Raw genomic sequence first — 21,173 nt, 5'->3', positions numbered from 1 at the left:
GACTAGGAGCTTCCTATAAATTAGCTTGAGTAGTAGGCTGTCAGAAGTGGCCATCAAACAATCAAATATGGAGCTTTCTAAGACCTACTTGTTTGGTACTTGCCTTCTCTTTCTATCTTCTTCTTGTTTTGGTGATCAAGTATCCCCAAACAAACAGTCCACCAAGTTTGCTGAGCAACATGGACTCTTGAAGCATTGGATCGAGAGGCAGGTTCCTAGCGGTCCAGATGCTGATCCTGCAATTTATGAATCAAAGAGACAGCAGGTTCAACCTCACTCAAGACACTTATTGGATAATTAAGCTATGGATGCTAGCTATAACTCCATTAGTTTTGGCACTTTCTTTATTTTGTTATAGTCAATAAACAACAGTCTCTATGTTTCGTTTTCTCAGTTTGTTTGTTTTGGTTTTGGCAGGTTCCTACGGGTCCAAATCCTCTACAACCGCCTGTAGAAGTGTTGGATGATCCTGCAAAGTATGAATCAAAGAGGCAGGTTCCTACCGGTCCAAATCCTCTACAACCGCCTGTAGAAGTGTTGGATGATCCTGCAAAGTATGAATCAAAGAGGCAGGTTCCTACGGGTCCAAATCCTCTACAACCGCCTGTAGAAGTGTTGGATGATCCTGCAAAGTATGAATCAAAGAAGCCGGTTCCTACCGGTCCAAATCCTCTACAACCGCATGTAGAAGTGTTGGCTGATCCTGCAAAGTATGAATCAAAGAGGCAGGTTCCTACCGGTCCAAATCCTCTACAACCGCCTGTAGAAGTGTTGGATGATCCTGCAAAGTATGAATCAAAGAGGCAGTTTCCTACCGGTCCAAATCCTCTACATAACTTCGCCCAACCGCCTGTAGAAGTGTTTGATGATCTTCCAAATTATGATCTTATGAGGCTCGTGCCTTCTGGTCCAAATCATGAAGAGTCTCCTGACGAATCACCTTCAAAGGTATGTAGTCCGCCACCACCATCTTCACGTGCAAATTATGATCATATGAGGCTTGTGCCTTCTGGTCCAAATCATGCAGAGTCTCCTGAGGAACTGCCATCAGTTTCTTCGGCAGGGAAGCCAATGTTCATTGGAAACCTCACTCAAGACGCTTATTGGATAATTAAGCCATGGATGCTAGCTATAGCTCCATTAGTTTTGGCGCTTTCTTTATTTTGTTAGCAATAAACTACAGTCTCTATTTTTCGTTTTCTCAGTTGTTTGTTATGGTTTTTAGTTTGGTTCTGTAATCTGATCAGTTATCAAATCTATGTACCGTTTTCTTTCAGCTTATGAGATAATCTATATACATACTATATATATCGCATGCAAGGCATTTTATATGTGGCAATCACTGACGGTAGAAAAGTTCAGTAAATTTCCAATTCATTGGGTCTATGCCAGACAATACCAGAAACCTAGGTATATCGACTCGAGCAAACTCTACATATAGAATGTCACAGTTCAAAGATTTTTTTTCACGGATATGGTTTTAGGGTTTTAGGGTTCAGGGCTCGTTTATAACAATATGGTTAGCATTTGGGTGCCCAGATCACTGCCTATACTAAAACCCAACCCTTGCTTTGGTGCTTTTATTTCAATCTGTCATGTCTGTACAAATTATAATGTACTGAATTTCTTTTTCTTTTTTTTCTTCCCCCTCTCTTCGCTCTCGCTCTTCGCTTTCTCGCTGCAATACCTAAACTTCTCAAACCACAGACAAACCAAAACCGAACCCTTTCCTCAAACTCTTCTTTCTCCCTTCTCTCTCTCCTCTCTCTCTTCTCCCCGCGACTAACTGGTACACAGTGGCGGCCGGCGAGGATTTTGACGATTCCGGCAACGACCGCCCTCGAAGTTGGTCTCAGACGATTCCTCATCACATCAGGTAGCTTCTAGATCTATTGCATGTAAAAATCTGTTTCAATTTTCAGGATTTTGTAAATTTTTATGATTTGTAGAATTCTTTTTTTTGAATTTCTAGGTTTTGGAGAATTCTTCACTGAACTTTTTTTTTTTGGAAACTTTTTTTTATATATGAATTATTCATTTAGATTCTTCCATCACATATGTCTAAATGATTTTAGGAATTATTTTATTAATTATTGTCTAATTTTTTTTCATATTTATTGTTGGTAAGTTTTTTCTGATTTTCTTATCTTCTTGTTAACTTTTGATTAAAACAACTTATTACATTTACGCTTGCACGCTACAGTACTTGCACTGTTACACATGTCTTTGGGATCAACATACGGAAAAATAACAAGAAGTAAATAACTATAAAAGATGAGAAAACTTTGAATAATTCCAAATATTATCTGACCATGGCATGACAGAAAGCATGAAACCATGAGTAAGATCAAAATATAATTTATTAATTACCTTATTTATTAATTATATTTTGATTTTTTAATTATTATTATTTTCTTCCTAATTTTAATGTATTAATTTTATTTCATTATAATTTTCATTTTCATTTCATTTATCGTGATATATTTTGTTGTAAACATTTAGATAAACTAATTTTTGTTATATAATATATTTCGATAGACTTTGTCTTCTTCATTTAGGTACATTAAATTCATTATAATACATTTTGGTGCATACATTTAAGTACATATTTCGATACAAACATTTAGGTGCATTAATTCAATATAATACATTTCGGTGCATACATTTTGGTATACACATTTAGGTACATTAATTAAATATAATACATTTCGATGAATATATTTCAGTACATAAATTTTGGTACTAACATCTAAATACATTAGTTCAATATAATACATTTTGGTACTATCATTTAGGTACATTAATTGAGTCTTTCAAGTTTGAAAAATGTTAAACAAAATTAATAAATTAAAAATAAATTAATAAAAAAATAAATTAAAATTTGTATATTAATAAATTTAAATATTTAATGGGAGACATTAAATAAAATGCACATTAATTATTTTGAATTAAGGACACATCAAGGGACTATAATCAATATGTAATCTAACATCATATTTATTTTAAATTTCAATATTCTTGAATGATTAAAGTTAAAAAACCCCAATACATAATCTCTCACTTCAGATAATGCCTAGAAGTAAGAAGACAAATATCTGTATGCATACAGAAGAAAATTGTTCATACTATTGCAGAGGTTGAAAACTGTGGTATAAAAACAAATGAAGCGAACTAAGGTATAAAACATATGAAAGTGTGCACTAGTAGTTGTATACCCAGAAACCAAACATCACAAGCGAAAAAGAAAGGGAGACTTTGGATGTGGTCCCTATCTAATCAATATTCTTTTACTGAAACCTTGTTGGTTTTCAATTTTTTATCGAGTCCCTGAAATTAATGTGATAATTTATTTCTATTTATGTTACTATATTTTTAAATTAAAATTTTGAAATTTATAGTTGTTTAATTATGTTAATGAGATTTTAAATAAAACCCCATAATTTGTGGGATTAAAAATATTAAAGTATAAATTATACTATTGTGTGTGTGTGTGTAAACATGGGTACATTCATCAAAATTAACAAAAAAATTATTGTACCAAAACATGGGTACATTCTTCAAAACCACACAAAAAAATAATAGATATTAGGCTTAATAATATTAGTAAATTTCTTCGATAAAACTTGACATAGATACATTTTCAAGTCAAAGAAAAACAATGTACCCATATAAGTTTAAAATGGATTAGAAAAAAATTGAACTAACTTTATATTAAAAAAAAAAGGTACATTTTACATATAACAAATTGGTATATTTAAGAATGGGTACATTTTAAGATTAAAAATTTGAAAAAAAAATTACATGAATGGGTACTTATAAGATTAAAAAATTGAAAACATTTTTTAAAAAGCTAATGGGTACAAACTTATTCTAATTTTCTATTTATTTTGGAGATGTTTTGGATTAAAAATCAGTTAGGAATTTAATAAAGGTGTGAGTATTAAAATTCTAAATCAATTATTAATTTTTATTTAAAAAAATTATGTAATTGACATGTAAATTCATTATTATATTAATGTTAGGGACTTGGATCAAAATTTGAAGACTAATAAAGTTTCAGTCAATAAACATTAGTAACTAGGGACCAGATACTAATTTTTCCTTATATCTTTGTATAAAAAAAAGTTTTCTATGAATAAAAATACGAGATACTTGGAGCAATGGTGCAAAAACTTTAACCCAATTAGAGCAATAGTCCATGGATTTTAACTCAATTGGCGCTTTGATCCCTGAATTAAAATTCGTGATTATTGACCTCTGAATTTACTATAATGTGGAGCAATGATTATTTTGGCTAACTCTATTTTTCCCATTTTAAACCCTTTAGTTTGGATATAGAATCTAGCAGAATTAAGCAAAAAGAACATTGCTCCACATTATAATAAATTCAGAGACCAATACTCACGAATTTTTTAATTCAAATATCAAAATTCCAAGTTGGCCAAAAGTCAAGAATTATTGCTCCAATTTTCTCATCAAATTACTCCTCGACTGTTGGTTTGTAAAATTATTCTTTGCAAAATAAAAGATGATTGTTATTGATACTCCAAAATTTTTATTTTGCACTCTAAACTTTCTCTATTTTTGAAGTGTCAACAATGATTTGCAGATAAAATTGTCATCAAAATGGTAAAACAAATCAACCGAAATAAGAATAACTCTGCTCTCATCTGGGGGCGTCCTCGGCGTTGTATGCTTGCGGAAACAAGCTAAAACTGAAATTTAGTTGTATATGCTTGCAGGAGCAGGAAGATTTTTCATCGCAAATGATAACTAGTGTAGACTTGAATGTCACATGTTGTTGAGTTTTTTACCATGCTGTGCACATCCTCCGTCGCGATGGTGCATATGGTTCTCTAAACTAAAGAGAGTAAAAGTTTTCTGTCTTAATTTACCTGCAGGGTTAAGTAAACGAAGGAGGAATGCCTCCTAGTTCCAGACGAGTTAGCAGTGCAATTTGTCGACCTCAGGACCAATGTCGTCTCGCCATTTTAACCTCCAAAAACGTACATAATGTATAAAATGGTTTTAAAACATGGTTTCTCTAACTTTTTTTTTTTAACAATCGATATTATCTACATTAAAGAGAGGGGGTAAGCTTAGTCTCACAATGGACTAGTAATAATGTGATTCAAATTCATCTTTGGCGATAATCGAACCGAATGCCTCTTATTTACCAGTGAAAAGGAATATCACTATATCGTAATACTAAATAACTCCCTAACATTTTTATCTAATAAATGAATCTCAATATTTCCGTAAATTCGTAAATTGTACACCGTGGGAAGAAACTGCACATTTGCATATGGGAGGAAACTGCACATTTGGCTTTGCAACTTTCTGTCGAACTTACATGTGGAGATGATTATCTTGATAACTGTTCAGAATAGATGTGGTAATGGGCTTTTGGACATTTGGTTACATTTTTTTCATTTGTTTGAAGCAAGGTCATACTGTATTTGTCGAATAAATTAAAGTTATTGTGACAGCTTTCCCTTGGTGTTTGGTGCGAAACTCGACTCAACTACGTGAGAGATTTTTTATTGAGCTGAAAACACGATCCGGTATATCAAGTGTTGTAATATTCCAACCTCTTGTATTTTGACACTTTATATCGAGCCGTGTTCCTGACATACTGAAAAATTTCCCCAACTATAGAGTAATGGAGACATTTTTTTAACTACACTTTTAAAAAAACTATGATCTCATCATTGCTTTTTCTTCTAACTTCTACCTCTTCACTTGTAAATTGTAAATGAGAGGTACGAAGTTAAATTCATGTAGCAATTCAATATCAATTTATTTTTTCTCCTAGTTGAATATATCATTGTATAAAAAAGACAAACCGGAGCTTTGATCATTCATCTATACGGGATTAAGTGTTGACAGAGCTTCATGATATGTTAACAACTAATATGTTTCTGCTCCACAATCTGTCTCATAATCTTAACCGATAATTTTTTAGATTATCATTAAAATATTAGTTATTTTGTGGAATGAACACAAACAAATGGTTAGCACCGTATATTTTATTTTTTTTATACAAGTGATTATCACTTTATCAAGTTACTAATTTGTTAGCAGTTGAGCGTCTCTCGATAAAGTTATATTAATAAAAAAATTTAGGGTGGATTCAAGAACCGCATTACAATACCAAACCCGACCCGATACCCATTTTCCTTCAGGTTCTCCTATTAAGATTTGGTTTAATTGTAATTGATTTAGGAATCTTGTATTTTCCTTTATTGTCTCATTGACTTGGAGTAGTCCCCAAGTCTTGTAAATTGCCTTGTATAGACTCCTATTCCCTGTATAAGTTTGGCTTTGCAGCCACATCAATGACATATGAAATTCCAATTCTACACCTCCCTCCACATGGTCGGGGCCCGAAGACTGTTGCCAACCTAGACTAGATACTAGTTTATGCATGTAAAGTATTAAAACACGTAGGGCAGCAGTTTGTGCTCGTTTTGTGCAACATGTGATCAGATACTCTATTGTATAATTAAAAAGTTCAATTAGCAGGTCTTCGTATTAATCTTTAATTATAGGTTGACCAAGCCACTCGCACTCCTCCTGGGTTCCACTCGGACTTATCTGTTAATTCTGAGTTCGTACTTCACAAGGCAATACGGACTCATCTGTTAATTCCAAGTCCGTATTTCACAAGGATCATCCTGAGTTCGATTTCTAGCACTGGTGAATCACACGATTATGGCTAAAGAGAAGTTTGTCATGACTTCGCCACCAACAAACCTTTTTATTTTTTTACAAAAAAATGAAAAATAAAAAAAATAAACATGCTGTCTTCTTCTTCTTTTTTCTTTTTTTTTTTCTTTTTTTTTTAACATAAATAAAATGTTTATATATATTAAACATAATTAAAATGCCCCATAACAGACTTGGAGTGCAGTTTTTGTCCGGCTGTTGATGAACCGTTGTTTCACTTTCAAGTGGGATATCAACTGCCGTTAAATTAGATCAAGGCTCTAGCCAGCCAGTGGCGACCCTTCTTTTTTTTTTGGGTCGAGGAAAACATATTCATTAAAGGAAACCTCCTGTTGACCCTAAAAACTACAAAGCCTACGTGGCGCGCAGGCCGAGTAATTAATGAGCTAACTACGTCCTTCGGTGAATGCGGGGCGTGCCAACTCGTCGGCCGAGCTCAGCCGAGGAGTAAATTTGTTGATGTTGCGTTGGGTCGCGCTACTGACTTCTGCGTCTTGCGATTGCGGCCGAGAAAGGAACACGTCTCGGCCTCTTGGGCTCTCGAACCTGAAGACAAGGTTACTATTCTTACGAAGTTCAAAATCAAATTCGGCTTTCAATGTGCCGAATGTAATAACTGTAACACCTCACTTCGCCGAGAAGGATGATGAGATGACCTCGACCAATAAGGATTTAGAAACCCTTCTCGACCGAGACTTGGATAGGTAATCAATCGTTCTCGCCGCAGTGCTGTTGATGCCAACGGAAGATACTGCGAGACCGACTGACTCTACGGTGACAGAGCTATCTATGCCGACTTAAGATATCACCGGTTGCTTCCACAGTGCTGTTGATGCCAACGGAAGATGTGTCAGCGAAAAAGGAAAAAGAAAAATCACAAGTTGTGAGAGTTTGCGCAGGGCAATTTTGTATTGATTTGTAGGGCTCCTCTCGTTGTACATCGTCTTGTATTTATAGGACTGGATATGCATGTGCTCTTCGTGAAGTATTCTTTGCTGACCATAGTTGAATTCCCTTGAAGATAATCACCTCATTTGAAAATCCATGATAATCATCCTTAAATTGGCCATTGGATTTGATGATAATCCTGATCCTTGTCTGCCACTCATGATAGCTATATGTCAGACCAATTTGTACGCTACTGAAACTCTCCCCGTAACATCCGGAGACAACCATGCAATGTTTACACCCTTCTTCACGTCCAAATACATGCATTGCCAAAGCTAAAACACTTTAAGTCATGTCACACTTGTCCATGAAGTATATGCTGATTATTAGCATATAGTTATGTGCTAATAAAAATCCCAACTCAGAATATGCCGCACCATTATCTTTTTGTGATCATCAAATATCACCATTAACCCAATGATAACCTTCATGCATGGTTAACCGACTCCAAGCATACGTCTAAATGCCGAGAATCCCAAATCAAATTGAACTATATTGCTCGCTTCCAAGTTGGAGATATAATTTGCATAAGAAAATGTTGAGATAAACCATTAAAAAATAAATATTATGATAAAAAACCATAACATTATCCTTTAATAACAAAATTATCCTCACTTCTCCATCCAACGGTCGGGAACCATGCTCACTTAACGGCCTCGATCGTTTGGGCCGATGGTGTAAAATTGGGTCCAAACACCTCCAAAGAAGAAACACATAACAAACGGAAGGGAAAAGCACGGGGAGCTAATCCCAACCGCAGAGCAAGAAAGTAAAAACCCAGAAAACTAATCCGGTCTTGAGATTATATAGGTCCGAGGCGCTGCCAAAAAATATGCCCTACCTTCATATAAGAAATTTATTTGTTTTTACAATTTCAATAAAAAGATACTTAGAAAAGCACTTTAACTCAACAATTTAGAAATACGAAAAAACTAATTTTGTTGATGTACAAAACCGGATGGTCTTGGAACAACATAAATCCGACCGTGGATCTGCAATGAAATGTAAATAACACAAGATGTATCGTGGTTCACCCCAAGGTTTGGGCTACGTCCACACTGATTATGTATTTATTTGAGGGAATAGAGAGGGAGAGGGTGAAAGCTTCTGAGAGCTTCTGAGGATGAGAGAGGGGATCTCAGGCCTAGGAATTGGCCTCCGAGAGTGAGAGTGAGGCCCCCCTAATTGTGAGGGTGAGGGGTCCTTTTATAGAATAAGGACTTCTCACTTATTACATATCTGCCCCTTCCTTTATCCCATAATTACATTTAAGTCCCCTGAGTATTTGTACGAGATCTAAATACGAGGCCCTAAATATGGTATAAACAGTAGTCCCCCAAGTCTTCAGTCAAGAGAGTCTTTTGGCTGGAGACTTGAAATTCAGTCCATGTGTGGGCCGAAGTAACTAGATGTCGTCTAGAACTAATGCTTGATATGAGGCGGTGCCCAATCTGAAATGATGCTCAACTAGAAGTAGCACATGTTGCGAGGCCGTTCTGCTTGTAGCTTGTGTTGCCTTGGTTGGCTCGGCTTGTGGCGTTTGAAGGTGAGGGAGTCCCTTTTATAGAATAAAGGCTCTCTCCTCAATACATAAGTGATGGGTTAGAGTTGATGCTCGCAGTGAGACAGTTGCTCAGTAGACGGCGATGCTCTCTAATGGTGGTGAGGGAGTCCCTTTTATAGAATAAGGGCTCGCTCCTCAATACATAAATCATGGGTGATCTTTCAATGAAAGTGAGGGAGTCCCTTTTATAGAATAAGGGTTCGCTCCTTAATACATAAATAATGGGCTAGAGTCCCCCAAGTATTTTTCATGAGGCCCAGTTGAGGCCCAATATATGGTACATAATGTAGTCCCCCAAGTCTTCGGTCAATAGAGTCTGTTGGCTGGAGACTTCAAATTGAATCCATGTATGGGCCGAAGTGGCGGTTGTTCGGAGGCGGTATTTGTATACCTTGCACTTAAGATTTGTAAGTGAAGCTTTGAAGCTAGAGCTCTGTAAATGAAGCTTTCGAAGCTGGAGCTTTTGTAAATAAAGCTTTTGAAGCTGATTGACATGAGTGATGCTCATGAATGTTTATGTTGATTGACATGAGTCATGCTCATGGATGTTGTCATGAGTGATGCTCATGAATGTTAACATGAGTGATGCTCATGAATGTTGACATGAATGATGGTCATGAATGTTTATGTATGATTGTCATGAGTGATGCTCATGAATGTTTATGTATGAATGACATGAGTGATGCTCATGAATGTCTATGTACGAATGACATGAGTAGTGCTCATGTATAATTTTGAAGTACTGGGTGTATTTTTGATCACTTGGTTGGTGATAATAGAGGCAAGTTGCCGAATAATTTTTTGGAGTACTGGGCATACTTTTGGTCACCTGGTTGGTGCTATTTTGGGCTTATGGGCCTTCGTCCTCCACAACATGCCAGCCCATTTATTTTGGGCTTTGCCTTTTTTTTTTTTTTTTTTTTTTTTTTTTACCCTCTGATGGGATTTATCCATATTACCCTCTGATGGGGTTTATACAAATGTCTCCGAAAGATAAAATAAATTACATCATTCTGGTGGGGTGTTTATTCCTTGCTTTTGCTTTTGTTTCCTGCAGCTCATTTGATTGCTTTTGTTTTCTGCTTTTGTTTTTTTGTTTTTTGTTTTTTTTTTTTTTCTGCTTTTCTTTCTACTTTCTGCTTTTGCTTTTGTCTCCCGCAGCTCACTCGTGGCCTCGGTGGAGCACGTGGCTCCTTTAATGCTGAAGGGATGGCCTAGTTGCTTTCGGCCTGGTTGTTTTTCTTTTGCTTTTGCTTTCCCCATCCTTGTTTTTCTTTCTTTTGGCTGGCAGATGGTAGACAGTCATCATATCATTAATAATAATAATAAAAAATCCTTATCTTCAAGAGGTCTTCCACTGCTTTTTTGTAAGATTTTCCTGAAGCCATCTCGAATTCTTTGGGCTTGTGTGGCTATCCCACCACCGAGAATACTTGAGTCTACCCCAAGATTGGATCGTCGCTCGCCTCTCCTCGAGCCCACCGGACTTAACCGCCAAACATTTCGACGGGTTCACTCTGAAACCCGGACCGCCACATTCTCCACATTCTCCACCCTCTCCAACGGCGCAATCAGATGCACGTTCAGAGGCCGATTCAACGCGATCCCAAACATCTTCCAGCGACCGTTGGATCTTCGCCAGGTGTCTCTTCCGGCGATATCACCATCCCATGATATTGTCACATCTGTAAAGACTGCTGGGTCTTCTGGGTAGACTCCGATTGACCCGGAACGACATCGTTTTGGGTGGGAACGGTAGACATGGCAGCGGAGAAAGAATGGCAAGGAGTGCAGGATGCGCTTCTGCTCCTGATAAAGTTAAAATCTGCACAAAAATTCTTGGAAAAGTTGAGGAATGTAGAAGGACTGAGGCGCATTTCATGGGATGGGCCAGGTGCGTTGAATCTTTCTCTAAACCCAGCGAATTGCATCAACCATCGGAACAGACCCGACTTCTCCAGCCCAAAGTTCCGATCACCCAGCTTCGCCGCCTGCTCCGGATGAAGTTGGCGAGATCTGTTATCAACCAGGATGAAGTCGTTGCCGAGGCCGTGGTGCTTGACGAAGTGGCCAAATCCAGCTTCTCTGCAGTCGAGAAAGGAGGGACTCCATCGGCAGAGAGACTGATTGTAGCTGTTAAGGAGCAATTCTGATATCGGCGGCCATGGGAAGGCGTCACGGAGGCTTTGGGCAAGGAGAAGATGGGCAGTGTTGGCGGCGAAGGTGGAGAGCAGAGCGTATCCCCATGGGGATAAGTGTGAGAGGTCGAGCTGGGTGACTGCCGTGAAGCAAATCAGGATCCTGTGCAGCATCCACCGCTTGACCTCGCCGCTCGGATTTGTTCTTGTTTTTATGTTTTTTGTTTCTGCTCGATGAGGTTCTGATGCCCCTTGCTTTCCTCCTAGCCTTCCTCTTTGCTAAGAAATCAAGTCCAGAGAGTCGTTGTCTCACATGTATATATGTGTGTGTTGTTTGTTGCGTGCGGCCGAGCTCACGGTGGAGAGATCCATTGTTGACCCCAGTTATTTGATTATTGTTTCGCAAAAGCAAAAACCCTCGAAGATCTGTGGGCTTGTGAGGAGTGTTTGAGATTTGGATATTTTCTGTTTCTGGGTTTTTGTAGATTTTGCAGATTCACAGTGGAGGTGAAAAAATGAAAGAGAACCGACATAACTTTTTGTATCGATTCCCACAGACGGCGCCAAATGTTGATGTACAAAACCGGATGGTCTTGGAACAACGTAAATCCGACCGTGGATCTGCAATGAAATGTAAATAACACAAGATGTATCGTGGTTCACCCCAAGGTTTGGGCTACGTCCACACTGATTATGTATTTATTTGAGGGAATAGAGAGGGAGAGGGTGAAAGCTTCTGAGAGCTTCTGAGGATGAGAGAGGGGATCTCAGGCCTAGGAATTGGCCTCCGAGAGTGAGAGTGAGGCCCCCCTAATTGTGAGGGTGAGGGGTCCTTTTATAGAATAAGGACTCCTCACTTATTACATATCTGCCCCTTCCTTTATCCCATAATTACATTTAAAATGTTGATGCACAAAACCGGATGGTCTTGGAACAACGTAAATCCGACCGTGGATCTGCAATGAAATGTAAATAACACAAGATGTATCGTGGTTCACCCCAAGGTTTGGGCTACGTCCACACTGATTATGTATTTATTTGAGGGAATAGAGAGGGAGAGGGTGAAAGCTTCTGAGAGCTTCTGAGGATGAGAGAGGGGATCTCAGGCCTAGGAATTGGCCTCCGAGAGTGAGAGTGAGGCCCCCCTAATTGTGAGGGTGAGGGGGTCCTTTTATAGAATAAGGACTCCTCACTTATTACATATCTGCCCCTTCCTTTATCCCATAATTACATTTAAGTCCCCTGAGTATTTGTACGAGATCTAAATACGAGGCCCTAAATATGGTATAAACAAATTTATTTTGTATCGGCAGAAGGGAACAAAAAAACCCTAGGCTTACAAGTAGATAGATGATGATTTTTGTTTTCCTTTTTATCTGAACTTTGAAAGTGTTTAAAAACTATAACCCACATAGCTACTACATAGTAATTAAAAAGAAATTAACAACCAAACAGAAATTCAAAAAAATTGAAAAGAATAAACATGCACATAGCATTTCGAACTCAAGACCTCTCGTTAATTTTAAACAACAAAAAATCATTGCTTATGATTAAACTTTTTGATCACTTAGCCAAATTTCATAAATTTAAACTCTTATAATTTCGAACCCGAGCCTTCTTGTTAATTTAAAACAATATAAACCACCACTTATGGTCAATTTTTTTGTTATCATTTGGCCAAATTTTGTAAATTTATACTCTTAAGAAAAGAAAGGGAAATTTTATTTGAACCTATATAACCTCTTTCTAAACCCAACTTAAATTTTAAATGTGAAATGTCTTTATTAACCCATTGCATAATTACCATCAAGTACATGATGAAATTATTAATAAAAATTATATTTCTGAATAAACCCACATCCAATAATTAAACCCTAATCATCACGTAATTTTTCTGTTACGTTCTATTGTGACAAAAACTCAATAAATTGGCTAATACCTCTTTAATTTAATTAACACTTTGTTCCCTGGATGAGTTTTGAGATTAGACCCTCAGTAAAACCAAGTATAGTATAATCACATGCTTTTAATTAACTGACGAGGTTAAAATTTTGTGTGGACAATTCCTTGATTAGTTAGAAATTACATGATATCGAAGTTTTTTTTCGTTGAACTTAATGTGGTGTTCATAAACTCATAATGTTGTAAGAAAATGTGGTTCTTCAATTTACATTTGTGTACTTATTTCATCATTTTTTAATACTTCTTTCTTTGACATCACAATAGTTCGTGTTTCTTCGTCTCACTAATCTTTCGAGTTTCTCTTGAACCGTAATTTTCTTCACCGGTAAGAATTATGCAAATTAATGTTGTATATACATCAATCTTCCAAATTTGAACGTGGTCTACATATAACTCGTATAAAATCCATGCAGACTAATAAATAAAAAAGATATTAAAAAAATCTTTAAGTTCATTGGTGTTGTTTATGTAGCCTACCAAGAACGTTACAACAATTGGATAAAACTCAAACTCAATGAGGCTTTTTTGTACAAACACGGTGAACTCTTAACTCAAATATATGCACACACTAGCGAGTAAGTTGGAGAAGCCACATAAATGCAAGAGGGTAGTTTAGAGGGGACATCTTGTTTGACATGGTCATGCAAAGCAACCTAAGATTTATCGAGGGCAACACTATAGAGGGTGATAGAGACTCCATCAAAAGCAACTGTTGGAAGGAGAGAATGTTTTGATTTTGGTTTTTTATTTTTCAAACTGGTGTTAAGATAAATTTACATATTGAATTGGGTTTGTGAGGATAGTTTAAGTAGTAAATTTGGGTTTAAAGAGATATTGATAATTTAATAAAAAAATTATGTGGGTGTAAAGAGTAAGTTGGGTGTAAAAAAATGTTAGATGGGTTCAAATAAAATTTCCCAAAAGAAAGTTGGGTGTAAACACTCATGATGTTTTGAACCCATGACCTCTCATTAATTCCAAACAACAAAAACCGCCAATTCTAGTTAAATTTCTTTGTTAATTTTCCAAATTTTAAATATTTATCATTTTATGAAAATATATATAAATATACCGCCATAATAATTTTGATGCTCCAATTTTTTTTGAACCCCAAACGGTCGCCAGCCCCCGCTAGGCCGGCCCTGAGTAAAACGTAATGATTATAGTGGAAGGGGACCAAGGAAAACAAACACCCTGTCTATAACCATTATAAACACCTAATGTGGACATGACAGACCATCTTATGATAGGATATGAACCAAGGGGCCCAAATTGTAACAGTTGTTGGTGAAGGAGAAGGTCCCAAAGTGGGAGTGGGCGTGGAGGCAAGAAACTCCCAAGCGGCAACATTGGCCTTCCTTGCTGTAGTGAATGCAGACGGGGATTGTGTTCAAAAACACATTGACATCTGGTTTTCCAGATCCCCCAGCAAACGAAGAAGACCACCGTAAGGAGACGGGATTGAGCCGTATTATCCCCGGCCGCCACTTTTGAGAGATTCAACATCCACTGATCGAAAGTAGAAAAAGAATGGATATCAATCCGATAATTTAGTGAAGAGGAGAACCAGACCGCCTGGGTCCATGGGCAAACGAATAACAAATGTTACGCCGATAAACAGAGACTTTTTTATTTTCCAAAACAATCTTTCAGGAAAATGCAGCATAAACAAGTTGAAAGTTTTTCTCAATAGGAGGATGCCAAACTAACTATTCTACAAACTCAAAGAGAAAAACAGGGAAAAAAAAAATGAAACCATCTTACACGATGCTGACAATGCACGTCATCCATAACATCAACTGACATGATAACCACCGTACTGTGTGCACAATTCATTGCCATCAAGTTGAACAAATACATTGCAGGTCGATGGGAAACCATGCTAGTGCAGTGTTCAGCCAAACGCTTCAACGAGGAAAGCCTTATAGATGCTCATGAACTTCGCCACGAATGCTGGCAAAATAAGATTGAGAGGAACTCCATTAGAGGCAATGCCAGCTCAATAGGCAACTTCATTTTGTCTAATGTGTCATTCAAGAGTACAAGCCCCCACAAACATAGAGAAATGTATGTGCACGCGTGTGTGAGAAAGGGAGAGAGAGATCATCATATGCTATAATCTATCAAAACTACCTTGATTCTGACAGTTGTAACAGAAAACGGAATTGATATTATATAACATGTAACCAATGTCGTTATAACTGCTTGAAGGGCATATGCTAAAGGGGAAGCTGTAATTACTAACCTAAATGAATCCTGATGACCAGAAAAGTTACTCTGCGGGGAAAATATTGTAAAGTAGTTTCACTTGCAGATTTTGAACACCTCGCGACAAACCCGGAAATTTCGCGCGCTATGAAAACACTATTTAAAACACTGATATATATATATATATAACCAACCACAACCTAGCTCCCAATACCATACAATAACATCAAATGACGACCAGAAGAATCCACCAATTATACTACACTATAATAGAATCAACCATAGATCATGGATACCCTAACTGCATTGTCTTCTCGGGATTTTATCATTTACCATAATATGTGAAGCGGGTGGGGAAGATTTTAAAAAATGAAGGAAAATGACTATTACGACATTATGATATGAAATACCAAATGTGTAAAACTTTATTAACTTGTGGACCAATGTGATGGTGTCAGCATGCTAAGCATAACTTTTGTGGTCGTGGTATGCTAATGTTTATTTGCAGCACAATAGATGCAAGCTCATAATAAGCAGAGATGGTCAAAATATATACAACTTGATGTAACCACATTGTGCAAAAGGAACTCAAGTCGGAACCAAGGGTATGGAAAATGATTATACTTACGCAATACGAAGCCAATGGCAGACCTCATGCTTCAGTTCTGCATCCAATTTCTTCAATAACTCATAAAGCAGCCTCTGAGATAACAGAAGATATAACTTTCAAATTAAATTGAGCAAAAACTGTAGAAACGAAAAGAAAGATACACTAGACGATTATTCTGTAGGATTAAATGAGCTCATAAAATTTTTACCACACTCAATAATCCCTAAAACAAATAAGGTAGGGCAACAAATTATAGAAAACAATAATAAAGGAAAATAATTGTACCTTCAAGATGATCTCTGGAGGAATACAATTTAAAAGTAGCTCATACAGCTTCTGCCGCACCTGATAAAGCCTTAAGCAAACAGAATAATTTTTTATCAGAAAAACTTTAGGAAGTAGTAGAAGATCCGAATGAGAAGCCAGGAATCACCATTCATGCTTCAAAAATCGTGCATACAGCTACAAAAATAGAAGGAAAAACTTCAGACTTCAGACATCCCATTATGAATTAAATACAGAATCTTCTAACAAAATAACAAAAATGAAATTTTCAAATCCTTTCATATTAGATAATTGCATTACACTAAACAAGGGGCTGGTCTCCATTTTCATGCAATTACAAAATCTCCCTTGGTGGGAATATAAAGCCTTTTTTAATAATCATGACCTTAGATTCAAAATATACAACTCTTTCACATAATCTAGATGACAGACCGAAAAATTTGACAAAATATCATGGGAGGTTAGACACAGAACTGGATGGCTGAATTATGTTTTACAAGATTAATCCAAAAGACAATGAACTTCAGGATGCATAAAAATTATGTCACATCTGGCTACGTGGACTCTATTCTGCTTCAATTCCAGAAAGAGAAACCACAAAGGCCAATGAGACTGACAATCATCCAATGGCAGATTAACCATCAATGAAATGTTGCAAAGGAGGGGAAGATGGATTATGAATGATTTATGCATACATGCATCAAGATATCACAAAAGGTAAGGCATGTGATAAGAAGTTATTTTGTTTATCAAAAGAGTATTCCAAGAATAGTGCATCCAAGGTTGTACAGTAAGATACAAGAAAAAGTTTAAAGGCAAAGTATAGCATTCGCAAGCAACAAAGAATAATAAAGTAACTCTGACACGAACTCACTGAATTTACACGATGATCTTCATTCATAAACCAAAGTCCAACTACTAGAAGATGCCAAAAATGCTTGTCATAAAAATCTCACTACAAGGAAAGTAAATAAGTGACATGCATACCGTAAATCTGTGGGCATCCACAGTGGGAGATCCAAGAATTAGAATAAGGAACATGAAAGGTGGCATGCTCTTAAAATGGCGTAGCAAAGAGGGTTCTAAGGTCCAATACCTAATTCGGAAAATGCTACATGATGATGGACATCCTATGGATCTTGCATAAAAAGCTATTATTTGAGCTGCCAATGATTTTATTTATTTTTCATTAGAGCAAGAAACCTAGAGAGTTTGAGCCAATCCACAGTGGCTTTCTTTTTCCTCTCTTCCTTTAGATAAATAATAAACAAAAAAATATGAAAAAAGTGTGAAATTGGCTATTTGAAGCAACCCAATTAATGAAACATCTACATAAGTTCAATTGGATATGTTGTTGTGAAAGAAATATGATGAATGAAAATAAAATTAATGGGGGCAGCCTCTACTAGACAAATAGGCCAGCCAATGGCTTTCCACATTTTACAGTGTTTTCTTGAGTTCAATTTGACCATTGAACTAGAACAATTTCAAACTACAGACAAAATGCTGCAATAGATGTCAATATTGTAAGAGCCAAACCTTTTTGGGCTCTGCTCCTTCATTATATCAGAGGCGATTTCAGAAACATATTCCTCCCAGTCCATTGGGTACTTGTTAAGGGATACCTACAACCACATGAAAAGTACACAGAAGACCATAGCCATCAGAACCTGTGCTATTCCTGCAAGGCGAATAGAAAGAAAATAACTGCTTCACACAACTGATGACCAATTAGAACTCTGGCACTTAACTGTTGAACAAGACAAGTTTCTAATGACAATATAGCTCTCCTTAAGCTCCTATTTGATTTTTCAGCTATACGAGCAGCGAATCCAGAAGGAAGTTGCAGCGCTTCCTTCTTTCCAATGAACTCCAATACCTTAACAATCTGGCACAAAAGGTTCGACATGAAATCATCAAATGAGACCTAAATTGACAGTGGAAGTCAACATACTTTATGATATCAAATTCTACAAGTTGTATGCTAGCAAATTTAACCTGGTCTTCTGTTGGCGCATTTATTCGCACATTTAGACACTGAGACCAGATTGCTTCAGTAACCCTTGAAGAACTGTTACAGCATAGTATTAGCTGGCAATAAGCACTATATTTCTCCATAGTTCTTCGAAGAGAATGCTGCGCTTCTCTTGAAAGCTTGTCAACTTCATTCAGCACTAAGACTGGCATTGCAAAGAGGACATGTTATCAGTAGATTCAAGACACAAATCGTAAAGACTAAAACGCCCAATTTGTTAATCATCCAACTGCATTTTCCTTGTTTTCTTAGTTTTTTAGAATGGGGACAAGAGAGAAAGATTCAATGCCTATTGCAAAGAACTGTGAAAAGGATGAGAAAACAAAATAAAAAAAACTATAAGATGAAAAGCAAATTATTCTAAAGAAATATTGCATCCTGTTCAAGTGAATGTACAAAAGAAATACTTCCAAACGTATACATTGGATAAGTGTATATTCATAAAAATTTGGATATTAGTTAAACTTACTTTTGTATCCTTTTTTCCCTTTTGTGTCAATGGGCCTATTTTTAACCATTTCTTTAATTATCTCTTGGACAATACATCTGTCCTGAAAGCCTGCATCACTGGGGTTCAGTTCAATATGGTTTGTGCTTGACATTGTAGTCAGCTCTATATCAATGGTCCTACTCCCAGCCTATAATAAATCATAGGAAAAAAAAAATATAGTTAAAATGGAATACAAGAAAAATCAAATGAAGCAAGTGAAGGATTTAATCAAATACCGGTTATAAGGAGATAAAAAACAATAGAACAATAGTTTTAGGTTGAACAAGGAGATATTCAAAGGAAAATAATCTTTCATAAATCTGGAAATAAGGTGAGCGTTAAAAGATTTATAAATTGGTTAATGTACTATGCTCAACAAAGGTTGGAGACGTCAGTGTCCTTCTGCCATATCATGTAAGAGATTTAAAATATATCCTAAAGCTCCAATCTTTGGAGGTTTTTCTATAAAAATAAAAGTAAGCACCTAATTTCATTTCAAGAAGCTAACAAATAGAGGTAAGAAAAACCAATCCATGCCTTCTGAACAAGGAAATGAGAAATGAATCATAAAGAGGAGAAAGTTGAATTTGAATGCATAATTAATTAATTATTCAGATATGCAATCGGAATTTAACACAGCTTTTCACCTAAATGACAGATAAGCAATAATTTTTACAGAAGTTGCAACAATGATCAATCCCATCAATCAAAAGAAGGTGAAGCTTACATCAACTTTCCATGTCCTATTTTCCACCTTCACCTGCCAACCACAATCACAAAATTTCTCAAACGCCAACAAACAAAATTTCAAATAGAAGAAAACATCATTCTTCTTCCATAAAATGCCCGTTTAATTATGGTGATAGATTTACGTATATGATAGAACTTTAAGTGGGGTACTTTATCAACTAAAGAGCTATTCCACTCCTTACAAGCAAACAGTAGTTTCTATGTGTTGGCTTAAACGGACGAACTGCTCATTACTGGAACCGCAAAGATAAAAAAGATGCAAACTTTTCGGATTGTGATTGACTTGTAAGGAGGAATCCATCCTTGCATGTTTAAGAGCTAAGCATTTTTTTCATCTAATTCTTTTCGTTATAGCTCTGTAATCCATTTTCTACCAAAACAAACCATATAAAGGTGGAAAGAAGTCCCAAAAGAAAAAGATCAATAATTTGAATCCCAAACGGTCAAAACAAATAAACGGGAAAATGTATGAGAAAATTGGGACCTTATCGGCGCTGGGACCGAAAACCTGACGGAGGAGGGCGATGATGAGGGTTTTCTTGCCGGAGCCGGAAGGGCCATAAAAAAGCAAATGGGGGCAATCTTGCTCTGCAACCTGCACAAGAAGAAGTTAGGGTTATGAAATGGTAGAAATTGGGAATTGAAATCGACGAGGGAGGGGTAGAGTTGCACGAGTTTCTTGAGGTTTTGGGCGATGTCTTGGTGGACAATTGCCTGGTCTAGGGTTTTGGGTCGGTACTTGTCTACCCACAGCACCATCTTCTTCAGTCTTCACTGCCGTCACTTGGAGAAATCAGGCAAGGACAAAGTAAGAAAATCACCGGAGGACAAAAATGGCGCGAAATTCCACTCTCTGTGTGGGGCCTAATCTGGGGCATCTATTTTATTATAGCCGTTGGATTCATCCGACGGCAAATACAGTGTAGATTAATCGTTAAAGTTCCCTTTTATTATATTAAAGGTTCCTCAACTAATTTGGAGAATTTAATTGAAGTAATAGCTTTTTAACTAAAAATTCATCACCATTTGGTCCCTTAATTCTTTAAAACGTGCAGCTATACTCATTTTCATCAATTTCGTTAGAATTTTCATCAAAATGAATCACGTGTCACACATGTGATGCTGAATAAATGGGGAAATATGGAAAACGAAATGAGAAAAATTGTAGCAATGATCCTTCAACTTTAATCCAATTGGAGGAATAGTCCCTCAACTTTGGCCTAATTGGAGCAATGATCTCTCAACTTTAATACAATTGTAGCAATGGTAATTCCAATCCAACATGATTCATTTTAACTGAATTTTGACTGAGTTGACGAAAAAGACTATAACTATGCGTTTTGATGAATTAAGGGACCAATGATTATGAATTTTTATTTAAATGATCATCGCTCTAATTGCATTAAAGTTAAGGAATCATTTCTACAATTTTTTGAAGAACAATATTTAGCTAC

At 36.5% G+C, this 21,173-nt stretch overlaps 1 protein-coding gene and 1 pseudogene across 1 annotated transcript in view; one reads left to right on the top strand and one right to left on the bottom strand.

The window, feature by feature from the left end:
* Positions 1–21,173, top strand: part of LOC126619706 (vegetative cell wall protein gp1-like) — a 78,264-nt gene that overhangs the window by 46,381 nt on the left and 10,710 nt on the right. Inside the window, exons 4-5 of the mRNA XM_050288125.1 lie at positions 418–651; positions 730–948. Coding sequence (XP_050144082.1) covers positions 418–651; positions 730–948 — 453 coding nt within the window. The remainder of the gene's footprint in view (positions 1–417; positions 652–729; positions 949–21,173) is intronic.
* LOC126619294 (replication factor C subunit 3-like) lies at positions 14,947–20,557 on the bottom strand (annotated as a pseudogene).

The sequence above is a fragment of the Malus sylvestris genome, chromosome 4, assembly GCF_916048215.2.
Source record: "Malus sylvestris chromosome 4, drMalSylv7.2, whole genome shotgun sequence".
NCBI classification, from domain to species: domain Eukaryota; kingdom Viridiplantae; phylum Streptophyta; class Magnoliopsida; order Rosales; family Rosaceae; genus Malus; species Malus sylvestris.
Note: the sequence above shows the minus strand (reverse complement) of the source record. Positions and strands in the feature narration are given on the sequence as shown.